This window comes from Micromesistius poutassou (assembly GCF_964030765.1).
Source record: "Micromesistius poutassou genome assembly, contig: SCAFFOLD_5567, whole genome shotgun sequence".
Taxonomy (NCBI): Eukaryota; Metazoa; Chordata; class Actinopteri; order Gadiformes; family Gadidae; genus Micromesistius; species Micromesistius poutassou.
In genome coordinates, this window is record NW_028179483.1 from 1 (window position 1) to 15458 (window position 15458).

The 15458-nt window shown below is 43.5% G+C and overlaps 3 protein-coding genes across 6 annotated transcripts; all 3 read right to left on the bottom strand.

Moving 5' to 3' along the window:
- Positions 1-576: 576 nt before the first annotated feature.
- Positions 577-9980, bottom strand: LOC311372805 (NLR family CARD domain-containing protein 3-like; the record flags this gene model as incomplete). 4 transcript variants are annotated; one of them, XM_084489759.1, is made up of 7 exons in its annotated part: positions 9833-9980; positions 7900-9700; positions 7317-7490; positions 5841-6014; positions 3926-4099; positions 1279-1452; positions 577-738 (listed from the first exon to the last, which is right to left on the bottom strand). In XM_084489759.1, the coding sequence occupies exons 1-7, from the start codon at positions 9876-9878 to the stop codon at positions 651-653; spliced, it is 2631 nt and encodes an 876-aa protein (XP_084345885.1). In that variant the 5' UTR covers positions 9879-9980. The 4 variants fall into 4 exon arrangements, with proteins under 4 accessions (XP_084345885.1, XP_084345886.1, XP_084345887.1 ...); XM_084489760.1 differs by lacking the exon at positions 5841-6014; XM_084489761.1 differs by lacking the exons at positions 3926-4099; positions 5841-6014.
- Positions 1612-3575, bottom strand: LOC311372803 (ribonuclease inhibitor-like; the record flags this gene model as incomplete). Its single annotated transcript, XM_084489757.1, has 3 exons — positions 1612-2070; positions 2362-2535; positions 3568-3575. The coding sequence occupies 3 exons, from the start codon at positions 3573-3575 to the stop codon at positions 1848-1850; spliced, it is 405 nt and encodes a 134-aa protein (XP_084345883.1). The 3' UTR covers positions 1612-1847.
- Positions 9981-11164: 1184 nt separating the features above from the next.
- On the bottom strand, positions 11165-14054 carry LOC311372804 (uncharacterized protein; the record flags this gene model as incomplete). The annotated part of the gene is made up of 5 exons (XM_084489758.1): positions 11165-11285; positions 12139-12255; positions 13111-13227; positions 13472-13588; positions 13920-14054. Coding segments are annotated over 5 exons (607 nt in total), but the record flags the coding sequence as incomplete, so codon positions are not given.
- Positions 14055-15458: the final 1404 nt, after the last annotated feature.

A 15458-nucleotide genomic window follows, 5' to 3' on the forward strand; every position in this document is an offset into this window, starting at 1 on the left:
TTGAACTTGCTGTTATTTGATGTTATTTAGTTAGAATTTAGATACAACATGATGTAACTTGATGTTACTTCAATACATTTGGAAATGTTAAGCTTGGCGTATTTCATTAGCATTGTGTTGGGGCGATGGGGGCAGGTGGGGCTTGAAAATCCCCCCTTGTCCAAAGTGGGGGATGACCGAAAAAGTTTGAGAACCACCGCGTTAAACTAAACGCGGCGGTGGTTGGTTGGACAGACGTCTGGGGGCGAGAAGGGGAAGGAGGCAGGGGATGACATTGAGAATATCAACAACAAATATCAACAAAAAATTTGGCTAGTGGAAATTCTGATTGGCTGGTAACTTTAGAAAGTTACCAGCCCAATTGGCTGGTAATCAAAAAAGTTAATTTCGAACCCTGCACACGGGGTCAAACTCGCACACGTTTCAGCCCTCGTACGGCTGGCCGCTCACGGTTAATATTTCTTAATGCTGCGTAACATTCACTAGGAAGCAAATATCAAACGAGAACGAAATATAGATTATTGTAGAATATAATTATTATACATCAACAGTTTGATGAAGGTGATGTCCACCATCATCTTCATTCCCAGGATGATTTGACTGAACCGACGTCACCTCCTGCTGTGTGGATGGACTTTCCATCTCTATAGTTAGTGTGTGTTGAGATGAATCAAACTAAACAGACACTTACATCTCTGTGGAGCTGGTTTCATCCTCCACTCTCCACCGTGCTCCACACTGGGGAGACAAAGAGAGAGCAGCATGTTGTCTTTAGACAGGGAAACATTATTCACATGTTAACAAAGAGAGAGCAGCATGTTGTCTTTAGACAGGGAAACATTATTCACATGTTAACAAAGAGAGAGCAGCATGTTGTCTTTAGACAGGGAAACATTATTCACATGTTAACAAAGAGAGAGCAGCATGTTGTCTTTAGACAGGGAAACATTATTCACATGTTAACAAAGAGAGAGCAGCATGTTGTCTTTAGACAGGGAAACATTATTCACATGTTAACAAAGAGAGAGCAGCATGTTGCCTTTAGACAGGGAAACATTATTCACATGTTAACAAAGAGAGAGCAGCATGTTGCCTTTAGACAGGGAAACATTATTCACATGTTAACAAAGAGAGCAGCATGCCGTCTTCAAAAACTGAAATATTAACATAACTGTTGTTTCTAAATGAGAGCACATTATCTAGTTATATAACAGTAACATGTTCCACTGATCCTTGTAGGAGACATTGTCCCTGAGTGGTGAGCTGTCCTCTCCATACCTGAGAGTGTCCAGTCTCCAGCGTGGATCCTCCAGTCCAGCAGAGAGCAGCGCAGCTCCTGAGTCTCCTGGGTGATTGTAGCTCAGGTCCAGCTCTCTCAGATGGGAGGGGTTGGAGCTCAGAGCTGAGGCCAGAGAAGCACAGCCTTCCTGTGTGACCAGGCAGCCAGGCAACCTACACACACACACGCGCGCTGTCACGCTCACACACACACACACACACACACACACACACACACACACACACACACACACACACACACACACACGCACACACACACACACACACACACACACACACACACACGTTCAACACATGTTGAACCATTGTGTAAAAATGTCTTGATAACAGGGAACAGACCAGTGTAAATGTATTGGCGAGAATCAACAGCTATTGAACTTCAACTTCAACAATCATTTACACACTGAATAACTGAATAATATAACATGAATCTTATTATATCAACAAAAATGGTGACTTGAAATCGGTCAAATGTCTTCTGATATGGAACATTGTGGCGTAACTGTTTGCACATTATGTAAAACTGCCATTTTAATTATTAATACATTTCATACCACAATTAGTTTGATTGTTTTGACTTGATTGACTAAAACTGACCTGAGAGTTTCCAGTGTACAGTGTAGACTCCCCAGTCCAGCAGAGAGCAGCTTCACTCCTGAATCCTGCAGATCATTGGTACTCAGGTCCAGCTCTCTCAGACTAGAGGAGTTGGAGCTGAGAACTGAGGCCAGAGCTTCACAGCATCTCTCTGACAGATGACAGCCATTCAGCCTTCACACGTGGAAAAAAAAAAAAAGGTAACAGATTTAAATCAAACATAATTTATTGTTTTTTATGAAATGATTAAATAATAAAAGTTTAACTTGCTTAAACTTTTGGAATGTAAATCCAAAGTTAAAATGTGTCTGATTAATGTTATCTCTGCATAAAATGTGTCTTCATTGAACCCTTTTATGCAGATTCTGTTATTCTACTTTACTAATTATAAACGATCACTTTCTTGTTACAGTCATTAGTAGATGGCATATGTAATGTACAGTTTGCACATTATGTAAAACTGACCTGAGAGTTTCCAGTGTACATTGTGGACTCCCCAGTCCAGCAGAGAGCAGCTTCACTCCTGAATCCTGCAGATCATTGGTACTCAGGTCCAGCTCTCTCAGACTAGAGGAGTTGGAGCTGAGAACTGAGGCCAGAGCTTCACAGCATCTCTCTGACAGATGGCAGCCAGTCACCCTTTAAACAATATGCAGTTGTTTTAATTATACATAAATTATACATCTATAATGTTTTATGAATGATGAAACAACTGCAAAAACGTGTCTTCAAAGAAACTTTTTAAGAAGAGTCTGTTATTCTACTTTAGGGCTCTACACTCACACAAACGGACAGGAACATGTTACTCTTCAGAACATTTTTAACAGACAGTTAAACTACTGTCTTTTGAAAATATTCACATAATCAACTAACCCTAGTTGAATATGTAATTTAAGACATTTTTAATTCATACAATCATCGCTAGATCGTTGTTTCACACGACAGTCAGTACCTCGTCCCTGGTCCCTCCTAGTGTCTACATTGTTGAGTCCTTGTGCTCCGTCGCTCGCCCTAACAATCTCCTCCCTGTACAGTGTCACTGACCCCTCCCCTGTCTGACTACCCTCCTGTCACTGACCCCTCCCCTGTCTGACTACCCTCCTGTCACCGACCCCTCCCCTGTCTGACTACCCTCCTGTCACCGACCCCTCCCCTGTCTGACTACCCTCCTGTCACCGACCCCTCCCCTGTCTGACTACCCTCCTGTCACCGACCCCTCCCCTGTCTGACTACCCTCCTGTCACCGACCCCTCCCCTGTCTGACTACCCTCCTGTCACCGACCCCTCCCGTCTGACTACCCTCCTGTCACCGACCCCTCCCCTCTCTGACTACCCTCCAGCCTTCAAGCCCCAAGTCCCTCCTTTACATATTTGTGTCCCTCAGTAAAGACCCTTTGATTTACTGTCTGTCAGCCTCACTCTGTGTGAGCATTTGGGTCCACTCGCTCTACTTCCCCTTAACAGCTGCTCAGACGGAGCTTCACAGAGGAGGGGGGTGCCCCTCGGTCGTGACGTCAGACTTCCTCGGTAAAGGTCTGACGTCACGTAAAGAACGCCACCTGCGTTCAGCAGAGTGGAACGTTCACGGCATGTTTTGGGGAGAATGGCAAAAACATAGGATTTGACCCCTTTTCTCTCTAAATTGGGGACTTATTTCAGTAACAGTGATACAATGGCATGGATTACTATATTGAAGATCATATGAAACATATTCAAACTTGTTAAATCACAAAAACAGCACATTTATTTTTGCCATAAAATCTTATCTCAGAATTCTGAGATAATTAACACAGTAATTCAGAAAAAAGAGTGGATTATTATTCCATAAAAACTCAGAATTCAGAGTTAATTATGTCATTAATTCAGAAAAACAAGAGCAGAAAAAAAATTCTCAAGTGAATTTCCAAGTATGTTAGGTGGCATGCATACAATGATTACGTCTAGGCTTGTGACAACTACTACACTATTTAAGAATCAGCTGAATGTCTGCTGATAGTAAAACTTTATTATGCACTTTAAGTAAACTGACCTGAGAGTTTCCAGTGTACAGTGTGGACTCCCCAGTCCAGCAGAGAGCAGCTTCACTCCTGAATCCTGCAGATCATTGGTACTCAGGTCCAGCTCTCTCAGACTAGAGGAGTTGGAGCTGAGAACTGAGGCCAGAGCTTCACAGCATCTCTCTGACAGATGGCAGCCAGTCAGCCTTTAAACAATATGCAGTTGTTTTAATTATACATAAATTATACATCTGTAATGTTTTATAAATAAAACAACTGGAAAAGGTGTCTTCAAAGAAACTTTTTAAGAAGAGTCTGTTATTCTACTTTAGGGCTCTACACTCTGTGGCAACCCCGATCGTCGGCGGTGTAGGGTTTCTTAAAACACACGCTGAAACAGGGTGGCGGTGCAGCGGTTTTATTACTTGCAGCTCACAGAAAAAAGGAAAATCATACAGCAACTCAGGTACTTCCCCAGCGGGGCAAACAAAAAAAAGGAATGCGTCTCGGATTCGGGTCCGTTCGGGAGGGCGGCGTGGAGCTCGCTCCCGGCTTCCACCTTGTCTCTTACCGCGTCCGTCTTCCACTCGACTTTCTCCCCCGTCTCCCGCGTGCCCGGCCCTTAAAACCCCTCTCCCCTCTGGCCCCCCCAGGTGATCCCAATGTCCCTGATTGTCTGGGTCTGCTCGATGAGCCCTCTAGCGCCGCCACTACAGCACATATCTCCCGCGGACGGCCGCCCCGGGTGCTGGCGCGGATCGTCCACGCCAGACAGCGCAGGGTTGCCACAACTCACACAAACAGACAGGAACATGTTACTCTTCAGAACATTTCCAACAGACAGTTAAACTACTGTCTGTTAAAAATATTCACATATTGAACTAACCCTAGTTGAATATGTAATTTAAGACATTTTTCATTTTTTTTATTTAATCATCGCTAGATCGTTGTTTCACACTAACAGTCAGTACCTCGTCCCTGGTCCCTCCTAGTGTCTACATTGTTGAGTCCTTGGGCTCCGTCGCTCGCCCTAACAATCTCCTCCCTGTACAGTGTCACCGACCCCTCCCCTGTCTGACTACCCTCCTGTCACCGACCCCTCCCCTGTCTGACTACCCTCCTGTCACCGACCCCTCCCCTGTCTGACTACCCTCCTGCCACCGACCCCTCCCCTGTCTGACTACCCTCCTGTCACCGACCCCTCCCCTGTCTGACTACCCTCCTGTCACCGACCCCTCCCCTCTCTGACTACCCTCCAGCCTTCAAGCCCCAAGTCCCTCCTTTACATATTTGTGTCCCTCAGTAAAGACCCCTTGATTTACTGTCTGTCAGCCTCACTCTGTGTGAGCATTTGGGTCCACTCGCTCTACTTCCCCTTAACAGCTGCTCAGACGGAGCTTCTCAGAGGAGGGGGGTGCCCCTCGGTCGTGACGTCAGACTTCCTCTGTAAAGGTCTGACGTCACGTAAAGAACGCCACCTGTGTTCAGCAGAGTGGAACGTTCACGGCGTGTTTTGGGGAGAATGGCAAAAACATAGGATTTTAGCCCTTTTCTCTCTAAATTGGGGACGTATTTCAGTAACAGAGATACAATGGCATGGATTACTATAGTGAAGATCATATAAAACATTAAGACTTGTTAAATAACAAAAACAGCACATTTATTTTTGCCATGAAATCTTACCTCAGAATTCTGAGATAATTAACACAGTAATTCAGAAAAAAAGACAGGCTTATTATTCCATAAAAACTCAGAATTCTGAGTTAATTATGTCATTAATTCAGAAAAACAAGAACAGAATTCATTTTCTCAAGTAAATTTCCAAGTATGTTAGGTGGCATTCATACAATGATTACATCTACGCTTGTGACAACTATTCCACTACTTAAGAATCAGCTGAATGTCTGCTGATAGTAAAATGTTATTATGCACATTAAGTAAACTGACCTGAGAGTTTCCAGTGTACAGTGTGGACTCCCCAGTCCAGTAGAGAGCAGTTTCACTCCTGAATCCTGCAGATCATTGTTACTCAGGTCCAGCTCTCTCAGACTAGAGGAGTTGGAGCTTAGAACTGAGACCAGAGCTTCACAGCATCTCTCCGACAGATCACAGCCAGTCAGCCTTTAAAAAATATGCAGTTGTTTTAATTATACATAAATTATACATCTATAATGTTTTATGAATGATGAAACAACTGGAAAACGTGTCTTCAAATAAACTTTTTAAGAAGAGTCTGTTACTCTATTTTAGGGCTCTACAGTCACACAAACAGACAGGAACATGTTACTCTTAACAGATAGTTAAATTACTGTCAATTAAAAATATTCACACAACTAACCCCAGTTTAATATGTAATTTAAGACATTTTAAATGTATACAATCATCGCTAGATCGTTGTTTCACACTAACAGTCAGTACCTCGTCCCTGGTCCCTCCTAGTGTCTACATTGTTGAGTCCTTGGGCTCCGTCGCTCGCCCTAACAATCTCCTCCCTGTACAGTGTCACCGACCCCTCCCCTGTCTGACTACCCTCCTGTCACCGACCCCTCCCCTGTCTGACTACCCTCCTGTCACCGACCCCTCCCCTGTCTGACTACCCTCCTGTCACCGACCCTTCCCCTGTCTGACTACCCTCCTGTCACTGACCCCTCCCCTGTCTGACTACAGTCCTGTCACCGACCCCTCCCCTGTCTGACTACCCTCCTGTCACCGACCCCTCCCCTGTCTGACTACCCTCCTGTCACCGACCCCTCCCCTGTCTGACTACCCTCCTGTCACCGACCCCTTCCCTCTCTGACTACCATCCAGCCTTCAAGCCCCAAGTCCCTCCTTTACATATTTGTGTCCCTCAGTAAAGACCCTTTGATTTACTGTCTGTCAGCCTCACTCTGTGTGAGCATTTGGGTCCACTCGCTCTACTTCCCCTTAACAGCTGCTCAGACGGAGCTTTACAGAGGAGGGGGGTGCCCCTCAGTCGTGACGTCAGACTTCCTCGGAAAAGTCTGTCGTCACGTAAAGAACGCCACCTGCGTTCAGCAGAGTGGAGCGTTCACGGCGTGTTTTGGGGAGAATGGAAAAAACATCGGATTTGACCCCTTTTCTCTCTAAATTGGGGACTTATTTCAGTAACAGTGATAAAATGGCATACATTTTTAACATATAATATATTGTTAATACATTACTATATTGACGATCATTTAAAACAAATGACGACATTTAAACCAAAGAAGATGTTGGGTTCACTTTTCATTGAATAAAAATGTATCTCTGAATTCAGAGTTAATTATGTCGTTAATTCAGAAAAACCAAGTATGTTAGGTGGCATGCATACAATGATTACGTCTAGGCTTGTGACAACTATTTAAGAATCAGTTAAATGTCTGCTGATAGTAAAACTTTATTATGCACATTAAGTAAACTGACCTGAGAGTGTCCAGTGTACAGTGTGGACTCCCCAGTCCAGCAGAGAGCAGCTTCACTCCTGAATCCTGCAGATCATTGGTACTCAGGTCCAGCTCTCTCAGACTAGAGGAGTTGGAGCTGAGAACTGAGGCCAGAGCTTTACAGCATCTCTCTGACAGATGACAGCCATTCAGCCTTCACACAAAATAAAGAGACAGGAACATGTTACTCTTCAGAACTGATATCACTTTTAACATTTATAAAAATAAATAAAAAATCTTTGTACCATATAACTATGTCTCTGTATACTTATATTTGTTATAAGTAATTTAATTTGTTATGCCTGGACCAACAGACATGTATTGTAGATGTTTATATTATTCTAGTATTATTGTGTTGCATGTGTTGTAATACAAGGTCTTAGAACACATAAATAAATGTTTTGTATATTATTATAACCTTTAACTTCTAGTATTATGTGTATTGTACATGTGTGCATGTTATTAATGAACCTACAGAGATGGTTTGTATATTATTACAACTTATATTCTAGTATTATGTATACTGTGTTGTGTATTGTAATACATGTTATTAGTGAACCTACAGAGATGTTTTGGAGGCTTTGACTACTGGCAGCAGCCTCAGAAGACCCATCTCTAAAGCAGAGTATTTCTTCAGGTCAAACACGTCCAGCTCCTCTTCTGATGATAGTAAGATGAAGACCAGAGCTGACCACTGAGCAGGGAAGAGAGACTCTCTGGAGACACTTCCTGATTTCAGGAACCGTTGGATCTCCTTCACTAGAGAACGGTCGTTCAGCTCATTCAGACAGTAGAACAGATTGATGCTTCTCTCTGGAGAGAGATCTCCACCTATCCTCTTCTTGATGTAAGACAGTGTATTCTGATTGGTCTGTGAGCTACTTCCTGTCTGTCCCAGCAGGCCTCGTAGGAGATTCTGATTGGTATCAAGAGAGAGGCCCAGGAGGAAGCGAAGGAACAAGTCCAGGTGTCCGTTCTCACTCTGTAAGGCCTTGTCCACAGCCTTCTCATAGAAGAGATCAGATTTATTTACAATAAGAGAAGAACACCTGGAGGTTGGTTGTTCTTCTGAGATCTGATTGACACCAGTGTCGATGAAGGTCTTAAAGACATAAAGGGCAGCCAGAAACTCCTGGATGCTCAGATGGACAAAGCAGAACACCTTGTCTTGGTACAGCCCACACTCCTCTTTAAAGATCTGGGTGAACACTCCTGAGTACACTGAGGCTGCTCTGATATCGATGCCACACTCTGCCAGGTCTGCCTCATAGAAGATCAGGTTGCCTTTCTCCAGCTGGTTAAAAGCCAGTTTTCCCAGAGAAACAATGATCTCCCTGCTCTCTGAACTCCAGTGTGGATCTGTTTCAGCTCTCCCATGATACTTCCTGTCCCCCTGTATGGACTGAATCCTCAGGAAGTGGCTGTACATCTGAGTCATGGTCTTGGGCATCTCTTCCTCTCCATGGGTTGTTTTGAAGAAGTCCTCCAGAACTGTAGCAGTGATCCAACAGAAGACTGGGATATGACACATGATGTAGAGGCTTTGTGATGTCTTGACGTGGGAGATGATCTTGCTGGCCAGCTTCTCCTCTCTGAATCTCTTCCTGAAGTACTCCTCCTTCTGTGGGTCGGTGAACCCTCTCACCTCTGTCACCATGTCAACACACTTAGCAGGGATCTGATTGGCTGCTGCAGGGCGTGTGGTTATCCAGATGCGAGCGGAGGGAAGCAGGTTGCCCCTGATGAGGTTTGTCAGCAGCACGTCCACAGAGTTGGACTCTGTGACATCAGTACAGGTCTCGTTGTTCTGGAAGTCCAGAGGAAGTCGACACTCATCCAGACCATCCAAGATGAAGACAACTTGGAACCGGTCGTATCTGCAGATTCCTGCTTCTTTGGTTCCAATAAAGAAGTGATGAAGAAGTTCCACCAAGCTAAACTTTTTATCTTTCAATAAATTCAGCTGTCTGAAGGTGAGGGGAAATATGAAGTCTAAGTCATGGTTGGTTTTGTCTTCAGCCCAGTCCAGAGTGAACTTGTGTGTTAAGATGGTTTTACCAATGCCAGCCACTCCAGTTGTCATCATTGTCCTGATTGGTTTATCTTGTCGAGGTAAGGGTTTAAAGATGTCTTCACATCTGATTGGTGTTTCCTCCTTGGCTGGTTTCCTGGAAGCTGTTTGAATCAGTCTGACCTCATGTTCCTTGTTGACCTCTCCACTGCCTCTCTCTGTGATGTAGAGCTCTGTGTAGATCTCATTCAGAGGTCTTGACTCTCCTGCTTTAGCGATTCCCTCAAACACACACTGGGTCTTCTCCTTCAGATGAGACTTGATTTTACGTTGGCACTCAGCAGCAACACTTTCTACATTAGAAAACAAAATAAGAATTTATCTATCAAATTATTACTGCTGGTTTTTTACTTCTAGTGCCCTGTTTAAAAAGGGGCACTAGTGATCATATATCAAAATCTGTTTTCAGAATAAGAGTATCTTACTGCTCCTCAGTGTGTCGGCCAGCTCCTCCAGCTTCAACTGCTTCATGCAGAGCAGTGTGATGTCTTCTACTCCCTCTCTGGCGCGCCTCCTCTGCTCCTCTTCCTCACCATCCACCTCCTCCTCCTCCCTCTGGCTCTCTGAGCATTGTGGGTAATCTGGGTAGAGAACCCTCCAGAGCTTCTCCACCTCCTTGTCTAGAAAAGTGTGTGCGTTCTCCTTGATCCGCTGGAACAGAACAAACATCAATGAGAACTTTACTGTGAACTAACTGAGGACATCAGTGTGTCTGTCCTGGATTCACGTCCTGCTGGTCTGAAGAGGGAAGCCTGGAGACTGTTAGCTCCAGGAGAGATGTTGTTCACATGTCATTCATGACTGAACTCAGTGTTGTACATTTACACACCTTCAACTCTGTGTGCTGCTGCTGTACAGACGGACCACTGGGAACCTTTGACCTCCTCTGGTGTCTGTGGAGAACAAACACACACACACACACACACACACACACACACACACACACACACACACAAAGTCCTGTTTTTTATTGCAGAATAACAATATGTCAAATTGGTTGAGATGAGATTACTGACTGTTGATGTACAGGCTCCAAAATAATTTGTTTATCCTGACCTTGTTCCTTTATTTATATATGAATCAATTAATCTATACCTTTATTCTTCTTTTACATAGAATTGCATTGAAATTAAACTTGGAATGCTAATTTAGAACTACCATATTGACCTGAATATAAGACAAGGTTTATTTCCTGGAATTGCGTCTGACAAAGTGTGGTTGTCTTGTGTTCGGGGTCTAGACTTTTAAAAGTCGATCTACATTCCGTCTTCCTGGTGATGAATGCCTTTCATTTGACCGACTCCTTGTGGTTCCATGCTGCTTCCCTTTCCCCGTAGGAGCTGGGCCCTAACAGTTACCGTACTTTGAGAGAAAGTCTTTTGTTTGCTCTTTTCTTTGTTGCGGTGTGCGAGCAAGGTTTGGGGAAAACAAACTGTTTTAATTATTAGGATTTTCAAATAAAATGATTTTCTTTATAAAAAGTGATTTGATCTTAAAAAAATATTTTTCCAGAAACGACTCTTTAAAAAGTGGGGGTCGTATTTTGTATTTTATCCAAAGAGACTTGTGACAGAAAGTGAGTGAGCTGGAGGTACGAGGAGCAGGGTCCTCTTGCTGAAAGACGTCAACTCCAGTAGTGCTCAGGCTGAAGAACAACTGATCCATATTCTGATGACAAGCCGGGGGAGAAACAGTTCTGATGAACTCAGATATGGGTCGGATATCAAGTGGTCTGTTTCATCGTCTGTTTGAAACTCCTACCTCTCCTCTCTGGAGGGGCGTCCATCTTTAAACACAACAGGTAGAACCATAGAGCGGTCACTCTTCATGGAGACACAGCTGGGTCCAGGGGAGTCTGCTCCCTCCTGCTGCCCTGGGCTTCAACACACACACACACACACACACACACACACACACACACACACACACACACACACACAAAGTCCTGTTTTTTATTGCAGAATAACAATATGTCAAATTGGTTGAGATGAGATTATTGAATTTTGATGTACAGGCTCCAAAATAATTTGTTTATCCTGACCTTGTTCCTTTATTTATATATGAATCTTTTCTTCTTTTACATAGAATTGCATTGAAATTAAACTTGGAATGCTAATTTAGAACTACCGTGTTGACCTGAATATAAGACAAGGTTTATTTCCTGGAATTGCGTCTGACAAAGTGTGGTTGTCTTGTGTTCGGGGTCTAGACTTTTAAAAGTCGATCTACATTCCGTCTTCCTGGTGATGAATGCCTTTCATTTGACCGACTCCTTGTGGTTCCATGCTGCTTCCCTTTCCCCGTAGGAGCTGGGCCCTAACAGTTACCGTACTTTGAGAGAAAGTCTCTTTGTTTGCTCTTTTCTTTGTTGCGGTGTGCGAGCAAGGTTTGGGGAAAACAAACGGTTTTAATTATTAGGATTTTCAAATAAAATGATTTTCTTTATAAAAAGTGATTTGATCTTAAAAAAATATTTTTCCAGAAACGACTCTTTAAAAAGTGGGGGTCGTATTTTGTATTTTATCCAAAGAGACTTGTGACAGAAAGTGAGTGAGCTGGAGGTACGAGGAGCAGGGTCCTCTTGCTGAAAGACGTCAACTCCTGTAGTGCTCAGGCTGAAGAACAACTGATCCATATTCTGATGACAAGCCGGGGGAGAAACAGTTCTGATGAACTCAGATATGGGTCAGATATCAAGTGGTCTGTTTCATCGTCTGTTTGAAACTCCTACCTCTCCTCTCTGGAGGGGCGTCCATCTTTAAACACAACAGGTAGAACCATAGAGCGGTCACTCTTCATGGAGACACAGCTGGGTCCAGGGGAGTCTGCTCCCTCCTGCTGCCCTGGGCTTCAACACACACACACACACACACACACACACACACACACACACACACACACACACACACACAAAGTCCTGTTTTTTATTGCAGAATAACAATATGTCAAATTGGTTGAGATGAGATTATTGAATTTTGATGTACAGGCTCCAAAATAATTTGTTTATCCTGACCTTGTTCCTTTATTTATATATGAATCTTTTCTTCTTTTACATAGAATTGCATTGAAATTAAACTTGGAATGCTAATTTAGAACTACCGTGTTGACCTGAATATAAGACAAGGTTTATTTCCTGGAATTGCGTCTGACAAAGTGTGGTTGTCTTGTGTTCGGGGTCTAGACTTTTAAAAGTCGATCTACATTCCGTCTTCCTGGTGATGAATGCCTTTCATTTGACCGACTCCTTGTGGTTCCATGCTGCTTCCCTTTCCCCGTAGGAGCTGGGCCCTAACAGTTACCGTACTTTGAGAGAAAGTCTCTTTGTTTGCTCTTTTCTTTGTTGCGGTGTGCGAGCAAGGTTTGGGGAAAACAAACGGTTTTAATTATTAGGATTTTCAAATAAAATGATTTTCTTTATAAAAAGTGATTTGATCTTAAAAAAATATTTTTCCAGAAACGACTCTTTAAAAAGTGGGGGTCGTATTTTGTCTTTTATCCAAAGAGACTTGTGACAGAAAGTGAGTGAGCTGGAGGTACGAGGAGCAGGGTCCTCTTGCTGAAAGACGTCAACTCCAGTAGTGCTCAGGCTGAAGAACAACTGATCCATATTCTGATGACAAGCCGGGGGAGAAACAGTTCTGATGAACTCAGATATGGGTCAGATATCAAGTGGTCTGCTTCATCGTCTGTTTGAAACTCCTACCTCTCCTCTCTGGAGGGGCGTCCATCTTTAAGGTTAGGAGGACGACTCATAGACCAGTCACTCTTCATGGAGACACAGCTGGGTCCAGGGGAGGCTGCTCTCTCCTGCTGCCCTGGGCTTCAACACAACACACACACACACACACACACACACACACACACACACACACACACACACACACAAAGAGAATGCACATCACTATAAACACTGCTCTGATTATTGGATGTGAAGTCTAGAGAGATGACCCTGAATCAACAGAATTTGAAGGTTTAAAAGTATTTATTTTCTCCTGCCTTGTTGTGTCTGATAAATAGAGTCTGATTACACCCAAATGTTTTCATCTTCCGTTTAAAACTCCTACCTCTCCTCTCTGGAGGGGCGTCCGTCTTTAAGGTCAGGAGGATGATTCATAGAGCGGTCACTCTTCATGGAGACACAGCTGGGTCCAGGGGAGTCTGCTCTCTCCTGCTGCTCTGGGCTTCAACACACACACACACACACACACACACACACACACACACACACACACACACACACACACACACACACACACACACACACACACACACACACACAGCTTTTACTCAGACTAATGATGGTGTCATGAAGAATCTCGGCTAAACTCTGAGATGAACAGCCACAGACAGCTAGAGAACTGCTCTGATTCATAGATCTGAAGTCTGGAGAAACGACACTGCATCAACAGAGTTTGAAGGTCCTCAACTATTGAGTTCGACTTGTTGTATCTGATCAGTAGAGTCTGGTTACAACCAACTGGTCTGTTTTCATCGTCTGTTTGAAGCTCCTACCTGTCCTCTCTGGAGGGGCGTCCGTCTTTAAGGTCAGGAGGTTCACCCATAGAGCGGTCACTCTTCGGGGGGGTCTGCTGGCAGGGTCCAGGGGGGTCTGCTGTCTGCTGCTGGACTTTTTTGGATCTTTTTTTGCTGAGATTTAAATGTTTTATTGTTTTTCAACAGACGTAAATAATCAGAGGTGTGTGATTGACAGCTTCAACCAAAATTAAAGACACACATGCCTTATATGTACGCACACACCAAATGACATAAACAATAGTCAATGCATAAAGCATAAAAGATATTACGACAACAATGGAAATACGAAAAATTAAGAGAGAGAAAGAAAGTCTGGTGGCCTGAGTAACTTATTACATTATTTGTTTACAATATGAGTGATGTATAGCATATAGTCATCATATTTAAAGTTAAACGCTGGATGTAATGGATTCATGAGAAGTCATATTCAATTATTTATGCAGACTTATTCTCATTCTCACATATTCTCACATTGTCACTTTTGACTTCACCACGGTATAACGTACATCAACTGCAACGTCTTTATCTCAGAAATAGACGATAGATGCACTGATACCTGATTATTTTCAAATGTATTCATTTCATCTATGGACAGGAAGTACTCATCCCGCAAAATTCATATTCAAATGATTTTCTTAGACATAATAATCATCTCACATTTCATGTTCAAAGGATTTCACTTGAATTATGAATAAAAGCTTTTAATGATAAGGCTCTTGGAGACTGGAACAACCTACCAACTCCTTTATAACATTTGAATATCATAGGAGTTATATTTAAAAGTTCTCTTATCACTCACACGGCTCCTAACTCCTGCTCTTAACGGTCTAACTATTCACTGTTGTTATACCACGGGTGTGTGTGTTTGTTTTGGTCCCTTCATAATTAGTCTAATTGTAACCATGTCTGCTCTTTGTTGCATATTGTATTTCATGTTGTGTTTTTTGTCAGGACCCCCTCGAAAACGAGATGCTACGTCTCGAGGGGTTCCATCCTGAAAATAAAACTTTCATGAGCTGGAACCGTCCTTCTCGCTGTGTTCATGTGTAAATAGGTTCTCCTCTCCCCTCCATGGAGCGTTCTAGTAGAGGAAGGTTCTCAGGAGGCCAGCTGGCCTAAGGAAGAGTTCCATGTAGAGTCTGGGCTGCAGACCCAGCCCTCCACCCCCTGACTTTAGTTTCCATCCCAACATGACCAGTGGCTCATCAACCTGCTACTGGGCTGCTAGATGGTAAAGTGTGGAGGGGTCCTCTGATGTATACAGTCCAGTGGAGGAGGGACTCTCCTGACCCAGGATGGTTCTGGAGGGTAGAAACAGCCTTCCAGAACATTGGAACATTGTTCTCTCCCAGAAGATATGACCTAGTGCAGTGGTTCTCAACCTTTTTTCAGTGATGTACCCCCTGTTAAATATTAGTCAGCCAAGTACCCCCTAACCAGCGCAAAGCATTTTTGGTTTGGCCTTCTTTGCCACTTGTCCCTCCGTGTTTTCAAAAGAATTGCTGCTACGCTTCA